This window comes from Petromyzon marinus, unplaced genomic scaffold (genome assembly GCF_048934315.1).
Source record: "Petromyzon marinus isolate PM22_M1 ecotype Great Lakes invasive population unplaced genomic scaffold, UKy_Petmar_22M1.pri1.0 PM_G_Scaffold_3, whole genome shotgun sequence".
Lineage (NCBI taxonomy): Eukaryota > Metazoa > Chordata > Hyperoartia > Petromyzontiformes > Petromyzontidae > Petromyzon > Petromyzon marinus.
In genome coordinates this window covers 5,232,788-5,253,630 of record NW_027422872.1, presented here as the reverse complement: position 1 = coordinate 5,253,630, position 20,843 = coordinate 5,232,788, and the positions used below count along the sequence as shown (strand labels likewise).

Below are 20,843 nucleotides of genomic sequence, written 5' to 3'. Positions count from 1 at the left end.
GGGTGACACCTGCTGACATGACAGGGTGACACCTGCTGACATGACAGGGTGACACCTGCTGACATCACAGGGTAACACCTGCTGACATGACATGGGGTAACACCTGCTGACATCACAGGGTGACACCTGCTGACATCACAGGGTGACACCTGCTGACATGACAGGGTGACACCTGCTGACATCACAGGGTGACACCTGCTGACATCACAGGGTGACACCTGCTTGCATGACAGGGTGACACCTGCTGACATCACAGGGTGACACCTGCTGACATCACAGGGTGACACCTGCTGACATCACAGGGTGACACCTGCTGACATGACAGGGTGACACCTGCTGACATCACAGGGTGACACCTGCTGGCCTGGCAAGGGCTTAACAGGTACAGCCACAGAGGTAACAACCAATCAGGGAAGGAGGCGCATCTGGGGCAAAGGCAACAGGTGGGGCTAGCCGAGTTACTCCGGTAACCTGCTCAAAAGGTTCCACGAGAGGGCGTGGCCGGAGGCGGGGCCTAGCCACGCCTCTGGCCACGCCCTCTCGTGTAACCTGCTCCAAGGTTTCACGAGAGGGCGTGGCCGGAGGCGGGGCCTAGCCACGCCTCTGGCCACGCCCAGTCCACCTTGATGGTCCGGCCCCATAGCTGCAAGTTGATAAGAAGGAGCTTCCGCCGGGCCATGGCGGCCGCATGATGGCTCCGGTACTCGATGAACGCGTAGCCTCGGTTGAGGGTTTTGTCCCGGTAACAGACGCTCATCGTGACGTCCACCACGCCCTCCGTGGCACCGCTCATCGCCATCATCACCTCCGCTCGCTTCTTGTCCTCTGGCAGCCCCCCAATGAAGAGGCAGCGATTGTCCACGCTGAAGCGGACTCCAATGCGGCGTCCGGGACGGATCTCGAATTTGTTGAGTTTCTTGACGGCATCCGTGGCTTCGGCGAGCGTCGCGTAGGTAGCGAACGCGTAGCCGCGAGTCTCTCCGCTATGATCCATCATGAGGCGGAGCTGGTAGAGCTTCCCCACCGTCACCAGCACGGGCACCAGCTCGTCCTCGTAGAGGTCGCGCGGGATCCCCCCCAGCCACGGGCGGGAGGGGGCCCCTGCCAGTCGGGCGGCGGTCCGAAATTCCTCTGTCTGCTCTCCTGGACGATGCTGTACCCCGTGCGCAACATGAGGTCCAGCAAGACCTTCATGCAGGCCATGCCGAGCACCGATGGTTTGGCTACTATGGTGGTGCTGGGGCAGCGCCTTGGGGCCCGGTGGAGCCCTTGACACTCCGCGCGGTTGCCTCGTGCCGACAAAGCCACGGGGGGAATCAGCTCCTGAAAAGCCAAATCCCCAGCAGGAACTCGCTCGGCCCAAACCTACAGGCCAGCAGTGAAGAGAGGAAGAGAGAGAGAGTGGAGACGGATGGAGAAAGAGAGACGCGTTTGTTCGGTCCATGGGCCTAAATGTGACGTTAGCGTAGCCTGTGCAGTATGCATACAGCGCTTTTGTCAATCCACTGCTGGATGAAGCCCTCCCCCACATTGCGCAGAGGAGACAAGAAACACAAACTCACACGGTTCCCGGCATGCGTTTGTTTGTCCTCGGAAATGTTCACCGAGCGATGATTTTGCGTTTCGAGCGGCGCTCACGAGGCGGCGTTTGACTTCGCGCAGTGAACTTCGCCCGTGATGACGTCACTGGGCACGACAGGAGAGGTCGCCACTGACTTTTAGCGCCGGTTTTTTTCTCCCCATCCAATAGTCCATGAAACGCTTCAAAATGAGACCGTTTTGCCGGTATCAAAGTATGACAAAATAAGAATAGATTTGATCCTTTTATGGCAACAAAACGGGTGTTTAGATGTTCAAACACCAAACAGAAACCTTCTTCAATGAATCGTAAGATCTGTTTTATTGCCAGAAAGGATACAACCCATTCTTATTTTTTCATAGCCCATGAGATGTCTCCTTTGTCGGTACCACGTGAGGTGGCCTAAATTGAGCAGGTGTTCATATTGGATCATCTTTACAACAGAGCAGACATGCAGACAGAGCTAATGCTTAATGCTTTCAACCCTCGCTGTTGAAATGTGAGTTTACTTGCAAATGGAAACACAGTTCTAGATTTAAAGCTTTCGTGACTGCTAGGATCCATAATCTTTGGTTCTATTGGGTAAAGTCACGTAGGTAAAAAAAAAAATAACAAAAATCACGACGTTTCGGCCACAACACGGCCTTCATCAGGTGAAGGGACGAGACTTTCTGGAGGACAGCGCTGGAGTGAAAAAAGCCACGCTCAGATCACGACCTTTAAGCTGTGTGAGAAGAAACAAAGCGCCTTGACAAAGGAATTAGCATATAATTTAGCATTGAAATGGCTCATTGAAATAGCTAAGTTAAAGTATACACATCTGCAGAGGCACCCCTTGACAAAGGAATTAGCATAGAATTTAGCATTGAAATAGCTGAGTGATTAGCTTGTAACTGGTCACAGAAATAGCTATGTTAAATTCAGAGCATATACATTCACCGAGGCACCTAGTACAAATCAAACAGGAGAATTTAGCGAAACACAACCACGCTCAGACCGCGGACCTTTAAACTGTGTGCGAGCAAACAAGGTGTCCTGACAAAGAAATTAGCATAAAATTAGCATTTGATTGGCCGATTTTAGAAAAGATGTGGTGCACGTGCCAGTGGACTTGCCGTTTGGGGTACCACTACTTGAAAAATATACTGTACCATTGAAATTAGTTTAATGATTAGTTCGATTTAGAACATCTTTCCAATGGTTGCTTAATTTGAAACCATCTTCTCGGTTGAAATTGTGTCTGTGTTTGTAAAACCTGTGGGTTTGCAAAGAACCTTGGTATCGGGAGAAAATTATATCGTGATCACCCACAGCGTTGTAACAGTGATCAGCCACGGCAGAAGAATTCGTTTTGCCGTGTTTCAAATCTGATTTGTGCTCGCGAATTCGGTCAGAGACATGTCGCTTTGTCTCCCCGATATAGCAATCACCGCAGGTACAACTCAATTTGTAAACCCCGGGGTACTGTAAGTCAGGAATGACATCCTTCACGGATGGGATCAGATCACGAATTTTGTGTACTGTATTGAACCGGACCTGGATCTTGTGTTTGTTTAGAATTTTGGAAATATTTTTAGTAACGCCTGCTATATATGGTAGTGTGATGGTTTTGACCGGAGTATCAAGTGGTTGTTTCTGTATGGAGGGAGAAAAAGCTTGGCGGATGGTACGGTCAGAGTAACCATTCCTTTTGAGGGCCAGGTGTACATGTTTTAATTCACTAGTCAGGTGGTGTTGGTCCGAAATGCAATGAGCACTATGGTATAAAGTTTTGATGAGAGAATTATTTTGGGCTGGGTGGTGGTGGGAATCAGGTTCAAGTAGGAATCTGTGTGGGTGGGTTTCCTGTAGACATCAGGTCTCCTCTCAAACAGAACATCACTCAGCTATTTCAATGCTAAATTCTATGCTAATTCCTTTGTCAAGGGGTGCCTCTCCGGATGTGTATACTTTAACTTAGCTATTTCAATGAGCCATTTCAATGCTAAATTCTATGCTAATTCCTTTGTCAAGGCGCTTTTTTTCTTCTCACACAGCTTAAAGGTCGTGATCTGCGCGTGGCTTTTTTTTCACTCCAGCGCTGTTGTTGTATATGAGCCTTTTCCAAAATTGATATGAACAATAATATTTGCCATTATATATATCATATTTTTTTTAACAAACGAAAAAAATAATCAATAAAACCCGTAAGCCAGGCACACGAAAAACCAGATGTCGGTCATAAACAGGCCATTAATAAATAAAGAAATAATAAAACTCTCGAGGTGAGGATGTTAGCAGCTATCTGCGAAGATCTCCAGATGAACAAGAGTTTAATGTGCCCTAAGGGAGGTCACGCAGAGGGAAGCCCTCCGCAAGCCAGAAATGAGGACGCCCACGGGTTAAACCATTTTTTTTTTAAAACAACGGTTAAAATTTAAAATGCAATAACAAGAATAAGCTAAAGTTAGCGGTCCTCGCGCTCACTCCAATTAAGACCAGGCCACCAGATACATCAGTGAATTATTATCCAATAATTCGCTTTCAAATGATTTTCACCTTTAATACTTTTACTGTTAAAACAAAGCTTGGAGACAAAATACACAGTCACATCAAAGGTTTTCGAGAAGGAATGAGACAACGGGCAAACTTGCGAAAGAGTTTAAACAATATCCCAAGCAACCCCGACCACCTTTGTCTCTCTCGCAGCGCGGAGAAGCAAGAATTACACCTTATCACAAGGGGCCATCTGGAAAAGCCAGCCGGGTTTGATGAGGAGACACACCCCACCCCACACACGGCAACCAGGCAAACAAAGTTTTAAAGAAATTGCAATATAACATTAATAATGTGTTAACCTTAAACGATATTCCATTATAGAACCTTACAGAACCAAGGGATATGGATTCAACAATCAAGAAACGGACCTCTTAAACTCAGGATGAAAATTATTTTTCTTTTTAATAATTCCATCATAACAATGCGAACCTCGGTAACCCGAGAGGGGTGTCGGGAGGACGTAGTTACAAACACGAGTCTTGGCGAACATGGGACCAAATGGTATTTGAGAAATATAAAGTCGAAAGTATAAAGAGATAGGTGCTCCCGACCACCTTTGTCTCTCCCGCAGAGCGCGAGAGAGGAATTTCACGCCAGGGCAAACAGATCGTTAACGCAGGAGCCATCTGTACACACACGAACTCACACACAAACAGACCACGCCCCCCCCCCCCCCCACCTTTTCCACAGCGTGGAGAGAATTGTCTTTGAATATAACGGTCAGCCGCATTTTCAAAAGTCAGTCAACAGTCAAGAGTCAAGACAGATCAGCGAGTCAAGACGTCCACAGGACGAGCAGTCGCATGGAGCGGCTGGCTCCGAGCCTTGCTGAGTAGCGAGGATCGCATGAGTCGCCATGTATCAACGAAATTGAGTCATACAGCAGTGGAGAGAAACTGCTATCAGCGAATCAGCGCTGAGAGCGCTCGAGCATCTCCACAGGGAGAGAGCGTGCAACGTGGCTCAACCAGCAGCGGAAAAGCTTGGACAGCCGCCAACAACTTCAGCAAACCAGCGACCAAGCGCGTGCGACTTGAGTCATACAGCAGTGGAGGAAACCTGCTGTCAGAGAGCCGCCAACAACTTCAACAAAGAGAGCACGTGCGACTTGGCTCACTCAGCAGAATAAAACTTGACCTGTCGCCCGCGAGCGCAGCGTCAGATACTACAGCAGCGGAAAGAGCGCGGCCAGCAACGCCAAGCAAGAGCGTGCAGCAGCTCATCCAGCAGTGGAGGAAACTGCTGTCAGCGAACCAGCATGGGCACGTTCGCGCATCTTCAAGGAGAGGGAGCGCGCGCCACCAGCGTGCCATCAGCATCAGCATCAGCACCAGCGCGCGAACAGCGTGCCACCAGCGTGCCACAGCGCGCAACTTCGCGTCACCAGCGCTGAGAGGGCAGCGGCCCCGCACTCAACACCCATCGGCGCAACGACGGCGAGCGTCGTGCTGACTCATCCAGCCAGCGGTGGACAGAAACTGGCAGTCGTTCGTATGCCCCTCCCCCACACTCCCTTCTCACTCCCCCACCGCTACACAACGAACAAACATTTTTTTTTGACAAGGAAATCAACCTAGGCGTTTGCTCAACGCAAGAAATCAACAACCCTCCCATTAAACATACAAGACTCATGATAACTGCGTCAACTATTAGCTGATAACGAAAAACATCGCCACCCATTGAGTTACGTTGATGAGGCAATCAGAATTATTTCAGTCGAACGCTTTAATTCCATAATCGTTGATGAATCAATGAACGAACATCGCCGTGGTACTGTGCTGACGATTTCAAGCATAATAATTTCGCATATCAGAATGTGTTAAGGATTGGATACGAATCAAAGACCGAGTGCCGTCTTGTGTAATAATTCAAGTATACGAATTCGCATATAATAGAGTTAAGGTTTGATAGAATAGTTATGCATGTTTAATCTCTCTCTCAATTAACCACAGGTGCCGCTATCGAGGTGAAACAACGCAATCGTGATGGTATCATGTTAACGCTGTGTTGAAATTCCAAAATCCCGAAATTGAGTTTTCATATTATACAAAATTAAAGTTAGCTAGAAAATAAAATTGATTAAAGCAGGTTTGTGTGTGATTCTTCCTGAAATTATGCATATTGTTCTGCGTATGATATCTGAATCCTGGGGACCTATCATAAGCACACTATCACCACACATAATCCATAACACACATAATTCATAATGTTCATTCGAGAGTAATCGTATCCTTATCGATAATACGGAATTAAAGAGCAGAGTCGAATCGACTCTCTCTCATTCGTGCTCACAACACCTACAGAACTGCATACGATTAATCGCGTTGTTCAAATTCATAACACAATCCTCGTCACCGAGGCTCGACCTATTTATCATAACGACCTGCATTATCATAACCACGCCCACTCGCATAAATTAATATGATCTCTCAAATCAGCATAATTTATGCACATAATTACATACATTAACATAATTTAGGATAAATTATGCAAATTTCATTTAATTTTCATTATTTTCATCAATTTTCATAACACCTATATATACAACAGTTTCAACCTGGACATCGATTCCCATGCTCGCTGCTACTCAACTGACATCCCTACGAGAGAGAGAGGCTCTACCTTGGTAAACAACAACCACCACTACCACCAGCATGAGAATTTCTCACCTCGGATTTCAGTGCAAGCGCGGATCGGCAGCCTCCTGTTACTCGCGACGTCACGCAGAAGCAGGTTGGGGGAGTGTGAATACCTTGGTTATATGACGTCACAAGCGAGGTACACCTCCCGCTGGCACTTCATGCCGATGAGGTCATGCTGAGTGGTGACGTCACAGGGCGGGGATGGAGTTTAAGTTGATTTAGCTTCATTTTTCATTTCCCCCTCCCTTGGGTGCGTGAACTCAGCAACAACAACGTGGACATTGTGTATACAGTGTGTGTACGTACACACACTGTGTGTGTAGTGGGGGGCAAAGGCGGTGCATTGGCCAGTCATCTGAGTCAGTCGACCCATGGCATCTTATCAACTTATTTTTTTAAATTTATTTTTATTTGTTATTTGTATAATTTTTTTTATTTTTTTTATCTTTTATTTTGTTTTTTATCTACGTGACTTTACCGAAAGAACCAAGAATATTAATTCCTGCAGTCACCAATGTTTTAAGTCAAAACATTCACACACGTTGACAAAGCCTCACCTTGTGTTGTTGTGGGCAGGTCGCTTCTGATAACAAGAGCGGTATAGCAGCTCAAGCGGGCTTGGCCTGCTAACAAAAAATGAAAATAAAAACTGCGTGAATATTTACAATAAAACAAAGTTACAAAGTGGCGAGCCGGGTGAAGACAAATTAAACTTAAGCGAGATAATTAAAGTGAATGCAATCAGGCGAGGGCAGGAGGCAAGGCCCCGCGTGGCTAGGCCCCGCGTTGTAAAGTTCCAACCTGGACATCGATTCCCATGCTCGCTGCTACTCAACTGACATCCCTACGAGAGAGAGCGAGGCTCTACCTTGGTAAACAACAACAACCACCACCACCATCACAACCACCACCACAACAACCACAATCGCAATGAGAATTTCTCACCTCGGATTTCAGTGCAGGAAGCGATAGCTTCCTGTTACCTCGTGACGTCATGCGGCAGCAGGTGACATGACGTCACATCCGGGGTACGAGACACGCTCCTCCCACAATGAGCTGCTCCGTAAATAAATAAGTTATTGAATGAATAAATTATGTTAATGTTATCCGTCCCATATGTCGTGGGGTGCTGAACCCGTCGCAAAAAACTCGCGACGGCTTCAACGAATACATTATGTTAATGAGCCGCCAGTCAGTCACTGGGCGTAGCTTTGCCCAAATAAGGATTGGCACTGGAACGATATCGGCAGTGACCCAAGCGGAGGTGATGTCATGTTCAAGAGCGCGGTGGACGGGGGAGGGGTGAATACCTTGGTGACATGACGTCACTAGCGAGGGACACCTCCCTCTGGCGTTTCACACCGATGAGGTGATGCTGAGTAGTGACGTCACAGAGCGGGATTGGAGTTTAAGTTGATTTAGATTCATTTTCCATTGCTCCCTCCCTTGAACTCAGCAACAACAACGTGGACATTGCATCCCACTGGGATTTTTAGCACACAGCGTTGGTGTACGGTGCTTTTTTCAGGAACATTTAGCTGTTTTTTTCATGAATTTTCTGTTTGCAGAGTCACACAAAGTAGTCACTTTAAGATGTGTTCCTTGTTCTTGTTTGTGTTTGTTGTGGTTGCACTTGATTCAAGAGCCGAATGGCTCACAGGGGTATACCAAAAAATATACTGAAATTATTGTGTACACTCTGTGTGTGTGTACACTGTGTGTGTGTGCACTGTGTGTGTACACTGTGTGTGTGTACACTGTGTGTGTGCACTGTGTGTGTGTGCACTGTGTGTGTGTACACTGTGTGTGTACACTGTGGGGGGCACAGTCATCTCAGTCGACCAATGGGCATCTTTTCATCAATTTATTATTTTCCAATTTTGTTTTTGTTATTTTCTATTTACGTGACTTTACCGAAAGAACCAAGAATGTGGTAGCACATTCTCTATTCATTGCAGACGTTCCAGGTTAAAATCCGACAGGCACACCTGGCTACCCCAGTAACATTCACCACAATATGCGGTCTGCTAAACGGCAGATGTAAAACATAACGTTGTGTCATTCACAACGCATGTTGGTGTCACGGTAAAAATTGTGGCAATTCCAAACATTATCCAGAAACTCCACAACGGAGACACGCACCCCCTGTACCAACGACGGAGGCGCAGGGACAGACGCTCGATTACGTTGGAATCGATCTGCAGACGGCCAGCAGCTCCGTGTCGCCTTATCTCGATCCCGCAATCCCAAACAGGTGAAAGTCCGCATCGAACCGAACCCCCGGCAAGGCCATCTACTTAACGACGAGAGAAAATTCACACGGAAGACTTCTCAACGAAGTCTTCCGGATGTAAAATGAAATAAGCTTTTAATGAAGAAATAACAATCATCTAATTCAAAACACAACGCGATTCAAAGATGTTTCATTTTAAAACTTCAACACGGAGCACGGGGCGCTTGCGTGAATGCGTCCTTCGTGTGCCGTAAATGTTGTGACTTTCCTGGCCTGTAGGCCGTCAATGTGTTGGACCATTATTGGTGCACAGCATCTCAACAACAGCAGTGGGGTTTGCTTCAAGCGAGAGGTATGAACATCCAGACGTGAATCAGCAAGGAGCATTTCTAGTCCGAGTTAGATAAAATCTACGTCAATACGTAAGACAAAACTACAATTCGTGTTGTAGAGAATGTACCTCCTCCTATACGTGTAACTTTCAAGTGGTATGCCTTGTAACTGATGAATGATCCGACCGTGCTCCCTATTTCAAAGACGATGAGTTGCTGCAGAGGCAGATGCTTCATGAAACACAAAAGTACCCTTTGACCTGCATCACAAGAACAACGGGTCTCACCCGAGTTCTCTGTACAGGTTACTTCCAAACACACACACACTTTGTCCTAACATCACTTAATCAATCTAGATTTGAACACTTAATCAATGTTTGACCCTCATAGACAAAATGTTACATGTACACGGACAATCAGACAAGTATTCATTCTTAATTATTTACAGGCATATTAACAAAATTGAATAACTGCAGTGAAATATCCTGCATCAGGTTACGCCGTATTAACAAGAAGCTATTTTAAAAATATGCACCGTCTGCTTAACAGTGGATGTAAAAATACTATTGTGTCATTCAAAACGAGTCGGCCATTGCATGTTGGCGAATTCTAAACATTAGCGACAAATTACAAAACTGAGATGAAACATCAATCATTGCCCCCTACTGACAGCCTCTTGTTCACATACTCTTTGGTTCTTTCAGTAAAGTCACGTAGGTAGAACAAATAATAATAGATCACGACGTTTCGATCGTAACACAAGCGGTCGTCCTCAGGCGGAAAAAAAATGCAGGCCGGTGCAGGGCCACCACCCTGTGCCACACAGGGGCAGCTGCTACTTGGGGATGCTCTTCGAGTGTTTCAGACGAGATACAAAACTCCGAGTTGCCGAGGCGATTAAGCAAGCACCGAGTAAATGTAATTATTATAACATAGTGAATGCTTGGGGGCTTCTTGGCTCTCATTCCTGGTCAGAGATCTCCCCAATCCACGGGTCCACAAAGACTGGCCGCTCGCTCTTACTCTGCTGGTTGAACCTAGGAATTGAGTGTTCAACTTCACATTCTTTTCATTAAAGGCCTGTGACAAAGGTGCATCTATTGTAGCGACCGTCTCAAGCTTACACATATATCGGTTCTCCATTTGACTTTGTATTGTCTAGGAGCAAGTCCACCCACACCTCCACTTCCATGAATTGCTGGGAGTTGCCTCGCTCTGCCTCAGTCAGAATTCTCCTCCTGCATTACGTTGCCTCCATCAATGTGAAGGTCCGATTCTGGAGTTGAATCTTCATCTTCACATTTCACCATCACCTCTTCCCTCTTCACCATCACCTCTTCAAATTTCACCATCACCTCTTCATATTTCACCTTGATACCTTTAAAAGTGTCCAAGCTGGGATTTTCTTCCGGTTCGTGTTTCATGAGGGATGGGCTTATTGTGGCACTTTGACTTTCACAAGCTGATTTCAGACTCCACTCCTTGCAGATCTTCTGATGCTTCTGTGTTCTCTGGTGTACTTGAAGATTTTATGAATGTGCAAACGCCTTCCTGCAGAGTGCACCTGAAGGGTTTCTCTCCTGTGTGTATTCTCTGGTGTGTTACAAGAGGAGATGACTTTGCAAACGCCTTCCCACACACACTGCACTTGAAGGGTTTCTCTCCCGTGTGTGTTCTCTGGTGTACTTTAAGATGTGGTGACTGTGAAAACGCCTTCCCGCACAGAGTGCACTTGAAGGGTTTCTCTCCCGTGTGTGTTCTCTCGTGTACTTCAAGATGTGATGACTGTGCAAACATCATCCTGCACAAAATGCACCTGAAGGGTTTCTTTCCTGTGTGTGTTCTCTGGTGTATTTTAAGAACAGATGACTGTGCAAATGCCTTCCCACACACAGTGCACTTGAAGGGTTTCTCTCCTGTGTGTGTTCTCTGGTGTTTTTTAAGAACAGCTGACTGTGAAAATGCCTTCCCACACACAATGCACTTTAAGGGTTTCTCTCCCGTGTGTGTTCTCTGGTGTCTTTGCAGATTTGATGAATGTGCAAACGCCTTCGCACACATCGTGCACCTGAAGGGTTTCACTCCCGTGTATGTTCTCTGGTGTGTTACAAGAGCAGATGAACGTGCAAATGCCTTCCCACACACAGTGCACTTGAAGGGTTTCTCTCCCGTGTGTGTTCTCTGGTGTCTTTGCAGATTTGATGAATGTGCAAACGCCTTCGCACACATCGTGCACCTGAAGGGTTTCACTCCCGTGTATGTTCTCTGGTGTGTTACAAGAGCAGATGAACGTGCAAATGCCTTCCCACACACAGTGCACTTGAAGGGTTTCTCTCCTGTGTGAGTTCTCTGGAGGGTCTGAAGAACTGATGGCCATGCAAATGCCTTCCCAGACACAGTGCACTTAAAGGGTTTCTCTCCTGTGTGTGTTCTCTGGTGTACTTGAAGATGTGGGGACTGTGAAAATGCCTCCCCACACACACTGCACTTGAAGGGTTTCTCTCCCGTGTGTGTTCTCTGGTGTGCTACAAGAGTAGATGAATGTGCAAACGCCTTCCCACACACACTGCACTTGAAGGGTTTATCTCCCGTGTGTGTTCTCTGGTGTTCTACAAGAGTAAATGAACGTGCAAACGCCTTCCCACACACAGTGCACTTGAAGGGTTTCTCTCCTGTGTGAGTTCTCTCGTGCTGTGTGAAATCTCCAGTACGATCCGTGCTGTATGGACACCGGCCGCATTGGAGCCTTGTCCTACCGAGCTGCGCTGAGTGCATTTGCTCCATCAGACCAATTCTGCGGAGGAAGCGTCAGAGGAAGCGTCAGCTGCAGACAGAAAAAAATAATATCCACACCATCTACACGTCAGTATCGAGGCACAGAGGAATGCATATATAGTCACATGTGACTTACACGTCTATATTCATATATTCATGATGTAGTAAAAACGTTTCCCAAATTTTTCACAGGGCTGTTATGGCACACAATGAGAGGGCAAATGGTCATAAACATGCCTGGAAGCCCTCGTATCTTCAAAATGAATGTTCACCCAAAACTCTAAGCACACAATTTCGGCGGTCTGGCTACAAAAGGAATATTTATGAGAGCTAAATTCAGCTGACATAGCAAAGGGTGTTGAAAACAATACTATTTGTGTTATGCAGAAATTCATAAATTAATGTTCAATCACAACTTAGAGGTGTGAATCTAGGCTCAGATGTCCTTGAATGCTGGGATGAACAGTTCCGACTTCAGCTGAATGTGTGTGCTGTGTTAACTTCCTGTTTCCATTCTTATAAAGAGTTCCAGAGGAAAACAAAAATAAACTATTGTTACGCTATAACCTCCGTGTTCAACAGAGTTAATAGACGTTAATGCAAACACAAATTGTACACTGTCAATGGGTAAACAGGCAGTGGCGTGTCTAGAATCACGCCTGGCCACCTTCATCTGCATGGCATGAATGCTTCATCACTCCACCAAGTAATTGAGGATCAATGAACATAGCCGAGGCTAACTGGAGTTTGCGTGTCTCTCTCCGTGGTGAGATGTTAACTACCTCACCTGGTATACAGGAAGTCGTGGGTTCGATCCCGACCCTGATGCCTGCTGTATATTTGGAGTTTGCGTCACTCCGTTTAGCGTCTTTGACCGATAGACATTGACACACGTATTCTTGTTGATTTCGGTAAAGTTACGTAGATAGAAAATAACAATAACAGATAATACAATTACATGAAATAAAGACCACTTGTGTTGCGATCAAAACGACGTGAGTTGTTTTGCTTTATTTGCAATTATTTTTATTTATTTTAATTTTATTTTCTATCTACGTGACTTTACCGAAAGAACCAAGAATATTAATTCCTGCAGTCACCAAAGTTTTAAGTCAAAACATTCACACACGTTGACAAAGCCTCACCTTGTGTTGTTATGGGCAGGTCGCTCCTGATAACAAGAGCGGTATAGCAGCTCAAGCGGGCTTGGCCTGGTAACAAAAGAAAATAAAAACTGCGTGAATATTTACAATAAAACAAAGTTACAAAGTGGCGAGCCGGGTGAAGACAAATTAAACTTAAGCGAGATAATTAAAGTGAATGCAATCAGGCGAGGGCAGGAGGCAAGGCCCCGCGTGGCTAGGCCCCGCGTTGTAAAGTTCCAACCTGGACATCGATTCCCGTGCTCGCCGCTACTCAACTGACATCCCTACGAGAGAGAGAGCGAGGCTCTACCTTGGTAAACAACAACAACAACCACCACAACCACCACGACCACCACAACGATGAGAATTTCTCACCTCGGATTTCAGTGCAAGCGCGCACACGGCAGCTTCCTGTTACCTCGCGACAGCAGGAAGTAGTATGACGCAACTTCCCTCCCACGAGCGGCTCACTAACTGAATAAATTATGTTAATGAGACCGGCCCATATGTCGAGGCGATGGGGGCGTGGGTGCTGAACCCGTCGCAATCAACTTGCGACGGCTTTCACGAACTCATTATGTTAATGACCCGCCAGTCACTGGGCGTAGCTTTGCCCAAATAAGGATTGTACCGGGACAGATATCGGCAGTGACCAAGCAGAGGTGACGTCACGCTCAAGGGTGCGGTGGCCGAGGGTGGGAATAGCTTGGTGACATGACGTCACTAGCGAGGCACACCTCCCCCTGGCGTTTCACACCGATGAGGTCATGCTGAGAAGTGACGTCACAGAGCGGGAATGGAGTTTAAGTTGATTTAGATTCATTTTACATTGCTCCATCTCTTGAACAGAGACCCCTTGCGTGCGTGAGCTCAGCAACTACAACATGGACATTTCTGTGTGTACACACTGTTTCTGTGTGTACACACTGTTTCTGTGTGTACACTGTGTATACACTGTGTGTGTGTACACACTGTGTGTATACACACTGTGTGTATACACACTGTGTGTGTGTACACTGTGTATACACTGTGTGTGTACACTGTGTGTGTGTACACTGTGTGTATACACTGTGTGTGTACACTATGTGTGTACACTGTGTGCCTGTATCTCTGTGTGTGCCTGAGTCTCTGTGTGTGTGCCTGTGTGACACCTGATGATGATTGCTTGTGTTGCAGTCGAAATGTCGTGAGAATGTAATTGTTTTATATTTTTGTTATTTTATTGTTTCCCTTCTACGTGACTTTACCGAAAGAACAAGAATACATATCAGCTCTATGTTTTCAAGTCAATACAGTTTGGGTAGTGAATAAATTATAGTCTAAATAAGCTACACATGACGAATTATAGGCAATTATAGTTATAATCAAAGACATTTTTAAACAATCACGTGGTCCCTGTAGTCGCCGTTTGAGACAAAATCTGCTTGAAAACAGTTTATCAACATATATGAATACATTGATTCGAATAAGCAGAGTTAATTTCCTATTTATGGCATGCCAGTTATGTGCCAGTTTTCGATATCAACATCACCTTATAAAAGAATAACATTTAAAAAATAAGCGCACAACTTTATCCGTGATGAACGCTGCACTTTGTCGTTTTCATGCAGGGGGCGCTGTAAACCTACACGCACCCCCTGCATGCGAACGACGGACGCGCAGGGACAGACGCTCGATTACGTTGGAATCGATCTGCAGAGGGCCAGCAGCTCCGTGTCGCCTCATCTCGATCCCGCGATCCCCTACCAGGTGAAAGTCTGCATCGAACTGAACCCCCGGCAAGGCCGTCTACTTAACGACGAGAGAAAATTCACACAAAATGTCCATCTCAACGAAGTCTTCCAGATGTAAAATGAACTTTTAATGAAGAAATAATGTAAATCAAAACACAACACAATTCAAAGATGTTTCATTTTAAAACTTCAAAACGGAGCATGGGGTACTTGCGTGAATGCGTTCTTCGTGTGCAAATGTAGTGACTTTCCTGGCCTGAAGGCCGTCAATGTATTGGACCCTTATTGGTGCACAGCGTCTCAACAACAGCAGTGGGGTTTGCTTCAACTGATAGGTACGAACATCCAGACGTGAATCAGCAAGGAGCATTTCTAGTCCCAGTTAGACAAAATCTACGTCAACACGTAAGACAAAACTACAATTCGTGTTGTAGAGAATGTACCTCCTCCTATACGTGTAACTTTAAAGTGGTATGCCTTGTAACTGATGAATGATCCGAGCGTGCTCACTATTTCAAAGATGATGAGTTGCTCCAGAGGCAGACGCTTCGGGAAACACAAAAATACCCTTTGACCTGTATCACAAGAACAACGGGTCTCACCTGAGTTCTCTGTACAGGTTACTTCCAAAACACACACACACTTTGTCCTAACATCACTTAATCAATGTGTGACCCTCAGACAAAATATTACATGTATGCGCACAATAAGACAAGTATTCATTCTAACTTATTGACGGGCATATTAACATTGAATTACTGCAGCGAAATTGACTGCATCACGTTACATCGTATTAACAAGAAGTTATTTTACAAATACGCACCGTCTGCTTAACAGTGTATGTACAACGTACTATTGTTGCGTCATTCAAAACGAGTAGGCTGTTGCATGCTGGCGTCTGGGTCAAAATGTAGCAAATTATAAACATTACGCTACAAATAATAGATCACGGCGCTTCGATGGCAACACAAGCAATCGTCATCAGGTAGGACAAGCAAGCAACAAGAAGAAACTACTGGAGTAGGCGCCTACTACTTCAGCAGTTTCTCTTGCTGTGGTTGTCCCACCTGATGACGATTGCTTGTGTTGTGATCTAAACGCCGTGGTCTGTTATGTTTCTACCCACGTGGTGACTTTACCGAAAGAACTCAAGAGTGTGGATTCCTGCAGTCACGAAAGCTTCGAATCAAGATTACCTACAAACTACACAACTGAGATGACGCATCAATCATCACCCCCTACTGACACTACTGGCACTTGTCCACATGCAGGCTGGTGCAGGGCCACCACCTTGTGCCACACAGGGGCAGCTGCTACTTGGGGATGCTCTTCGAGTGTTTCAGACGAGGTACGACACAAATCTCCGTGTTGCTGAGGCGGTTAAGCAAGCACCGTGTAAATGCAAATATTATAACATAGTGAATGCTTGGGAGCTAATTGTCTCTCGCTCCTGGTGAGAGATTGACCCAACCCACAGGTCCACAAAGACTGGCCGCTCTTACTCTGCAGGATGAACCAAGGAGCTGAGTGTTCAACTTCACATTCTTGTCATTAAAGGCCTATCACAAAGGTGCATCTATTGTAGCGACATTGTCTCTGACTTACACATCTACCGGGTCTCCACTTGACTTTGTATTGTCTAGGAAGTCCACCCACACCTCCACTTCCACAAACTGCTGGGAGTTGCCTCGCTCTGCCTCACAGTCAGAATTCTCCTCCTGCTTCACGTTGCCTCCATCGATGTGAAGGTCCCATTTTGGAGTTGAATCTTCATCTTCACATTTCACCTTCACTTCTTCCCTCTTCACCATCACTTCCTCACATTTCACCTTCACTTCTTCCCTCTTCACCATCACTTCTTCCCTCTTCACCATCACTTCTTCCCTCTTCACCATCACTTCTTCCCTCTTCACCATCACCTCTTCATATTTCACCTCGATACCTTTAAAAGTGTCCAAGCTGGGATTTTCGTCCGGTTCTTGTTTCATGAGGGATGGGCTCATTGCGGCACTTTGACTTTCACAAGCTGATTTCAGACTCCACTCCTTGTGGATCTTCTGATGCTTCTGTGTTCTCTGGTGTACTTGAAGATTTAATGAATGTGCAAATGCATTCCCGCACACACTGCACTTGAAGGGTTTCTCTCCCATATGTGTTCTCTGGTGTTTTTCAAGAGCAGATGACCGTGAAAATGCCTTCCCACACACACTGCACTTGAAGGGTTTCTCTCCTGTGTGTGTTCTCTGGTGTGTTTTAAGAGATGACCGTGAAAATGCCTTCCCACACACACTGCACTTGAAGGGTTTCTCTCCCGTGTGTGTTCTCTGGTGTGTTTTAAGAGTAGATGAATCTGAAAATGCCTTCCCACACACACTGCACCTGAAGGGTTTCTCTCCCGTGTGTGTTCTCTGGTGTGTTTTAAGAGCTGATGACCATGAAAATGCCGTCCCACACACACTGCACTTGAAGGGTTTCTCTCCCGTGTGTGTTCTCTGGTGTGTTTTAAGAGCAAATGAATCTGAAAATGTCTTCCCACACACACTGCACTTGAAGGGTTTCTCTCCCGTGTGTGTTCTCTGGTGTCTTTGAAGATGAGATGAATCTGAAAATGCCTTCCCACACACACTGCACTTGAAGGGTTTATCTTCCGTGTGTATTCTCTGGTGTGTTTTAAGAGCGGATGACCATGAAAATGTCTTCCCACACACACTGCACCTGAAGGGTTTCTCTTCCGTGTGTGTTCTCTGGTGTGTTTTAAGAGCAAATGAATCTGAAAATTTCTTCCCACACACAGTGCACTTGAAGGGTTTCTCTACCGTGTGTGTTCTCTGGTGTTTTTTAAGAGTCGATGAATCTGAAAATGTCTTCCCACACACAGTGCACTTGAAGGGTTTCTCTCCTGTGTGAGTTCTCTGGTGCTGTGTCAAATTTCCAGGTTGATCCGTGCTGTATGCACGCTGGTCGCATTGTTGACTTGTCGTACCGAGCTGCGTTGAGTGCCTTTGCTCCATCAGACCAGCGTCAGCTGCAGACAGAAAATAAGAATATCCACACCATCTACACGTCAGTATCGAGCCATGGAGGAATGAATATAAACAGTCACACGTGACTTACACGTCTATATTCATTCATGTATTCATGACTAGCTGTACTACCCGGCTTCGCCCGGGACTTGGATCCACCACGTCCGGCCGCCTTTGTCTCCCCAGTGGCGATGTTCACACCACAACAGTTACTCGTTTGAGGCTGAGTCGACCTAGGAGAGGCCCAAATAATCGTCGCCGGTGGTGGCCGTGAGCGGGAATCGAACTCGGGTCGCCGGGTTCGTAGCGCGGCGTAGCGCTAACCGATACACTACAATGCGTTATGCTTCCACACACACACAGACACACACAGACACACACACACAGACACACACACACAGACACACACACACAGACACACACACACAGACACACACAGATACACACACACACAGACAACGCTAACCACTACACTACAACGCGTGACGCTTCCACATGTGAGGGTCACGTGACAGATTTGACGTCGCAGCTCACTTGCCGTGCAAAAAATCTATACATTATTGAGCTCCCCTCCCCACCCCTAAAACAACACAAAAGTGTATTTGTATAATGTTTGTATGGTGTACAGTCTGGAAAGTACCCACATGGCAAATTTCCAGTTTGTTGCATGTCGGGAAGTACGCTAAACATTTTGAACAGACAACACACACAATCACAACTTTGCCTTTTATATATATTTGGAGATGCAGTGAAAAACTTTCCCAAAATTCATCACGCGGTTTCAGTTTTTTGATTTTCAGTTTGATTTATTTTGGTTATAGTCCCGTGAGCCATTCGGCTCTTGAATCGGGTGCAACCACAACAAGCAAAAAAACAAAAACACGACCAAGAAAAACATCTTACAGTGACTATGTGTGACTGTGCAAACAGCACTGTCATGGCACGCAATGAGCGGGCAAATGTCATAAATATTCCTGTAAGCCCTCGCATCTTCAACATTAATGTTGCCATAGAAACGTCGTGGGGTTTTTGCTTCATTGTAAAAAAATAAAAATTATTATCTGTTATTTTTATTTTATTTTCTATCTACGTGACTTCACCGAAAGAACCAAGAATATTAATTCCTGCTGTCAGCAAAGTTTTAAGTCAAAACATTCACACACGTTGACAAAGCCTCACCTTGTGTTGTGGGCAGGTCGCTTCTGATAACAAGAGTGGTATAGCAGCTCAAGCGAGCTTGGCCTGGTAACAAAAGAAAATAAAAACTGCGTGAATATTTACAATAAAACAAAGTTACAAAGTGGCGAGCCGGGTGAAGACAAATTAAACTTAAGCGAGATAATTAAAGTGAATGCAATCAGGCGAGGGCAGGAGGCAAGGCCCCACGTGGCTAGGCCCCACGTTGTAAAGTTCCAACCTGGACATCGATTCCCATGCTCGCTGCTACTCAACTGACATCCCTACGAGAGAGAGGCTCTAAACAACAACAACCACCACAACCACCACAACGATGAGAATTTCTCACCTCGGATTTCAGTGCAAGCGCGCACACGGCAGTTTCCTGTTACCTCGCGACAGCAGGAAGTAGCATGACGTCACTTCCCTCCCAAGAGCGGCTAACTGAAAAAATTATAATCTTAGTTTTTTCGGTAAAGTCACGTTGAAGGGAAACAACAAAATAATAAAATATATATAAAACAATAAAACATTCTCACGACGTTTCGACCATAACTCAAACGGTCGTCTTCAGGTGTGTTGGGTTGCATAAATTTATTTTTAAACGGCGCATTTATTTATTTATAAAAAACGTTAGTGCCACGCGCAACGATTTGGCAGTTTATTTAGGACTAGTCCATCTATATTCTGAAAAGAGGAGGGGGGAGACGAATTTTTTTTTATAATGTATGCTGTCTGAAAGCCACTGTAAGCGTGAACAATCAATTAAGACCTGAAATGGTTTATCAAATCTTTCCAATGATTGCTAAGATAGAATCCATCGTCTCGGTTGAAATTGTCTCTGTGCTTGTATATGTGGATAGCCTCATGAACGAATCTCTCATGGAAGCCAGATGGCTTACAAAGAACCTCTGTCTTGGAAAAGTCAGTGGCATGTGAGCCTACTGAATTAGAACAATGATCTGCCACGGCCGAGGTGTTGGTCCAACCGTGTTTAAGGTCTGCTTTGTGTTCACGAATGCGGTCCGAGACATGGCGTTTGGTTTCTCCAATGTAACTACTACCACAGAGGCGACTTCGTTTGTAGACAAAAAAAAATTATGTTAATGAGACCGGCCCATATGTCGAGGGATGGGGGCGTGTGCGCTGAACCCGTCGCAATAAACTCGCGACGGCTTTAACGGTCACATTATGTTAATGAGCTACCAGTCACTGGGCGTAGCTTTGCCCAAATAAGGATTGCCACTGGAGCGATATCGGCAGTGACCCAAGCGGAGTTGACGTCACGCTCAAGAGCGCGGTGGACGGGGGAGGGATGAATACCTTGGTGACATGACTTCACTAGCGATGTACACCTCCCCCTGGCGTTTCACGCCGAAGAGGTAATGCTGAGTGGTGACGTCACAGAGTTGGAGTTTAAGTTGATTTAGATTAATTTTCCATTGCTCCCTCCCTTGGGTATGTGAGCTCAGCAACAACGTGGACATACACTGTGTATACACTGTGTGCATGTGCACTGTGTGTGTGTGTACACTATGTGTATACACTGTGTCACTGTGTCACTGAGTACCTGGTGCGGTGTGTAAATATCGCCACTAGGGAGACAAAGGCGGTCGGGCGTGGTGCTGGCCACCCACCCCCTCGTGTACCGTTCCGGCCTTCATAGG

At 45.9% G+C, this 20,843-nt stretch overlaps 1 protein-coding gene across 1 annotated transcript; it reads right to left on the bottom strand.

Moving 5' to 3' along the window:
* Nucleotides 1-330: 330 nt before the first annotated feature.
* LOC142915340 (uncharacterized) lies at nt 331-13,306 on the bottom strand. The gene is made up of 4 exons (XM_076061175.1): nt 13,245-13,306; nt 10,788-12,118; nt 7,317-7,382; nt 331-1,365 (listed from the first exon to the last, which is right to left on the bottom strand). Exons 2-4 carry the CDS (start codon nt 12,106-12,108, stop codon nt 563-565), a joined length of 2,190 nt encoding a protein of 729 aa, XP_075917290.1. The 5' UTR covers nt 12,109-12,118; nt 13,245-13,306; the 3' UTR covers nt 331-562.
* Between the last annotated feature and the right edge of the window lie 7,537 nt (nt 13,307-20,843).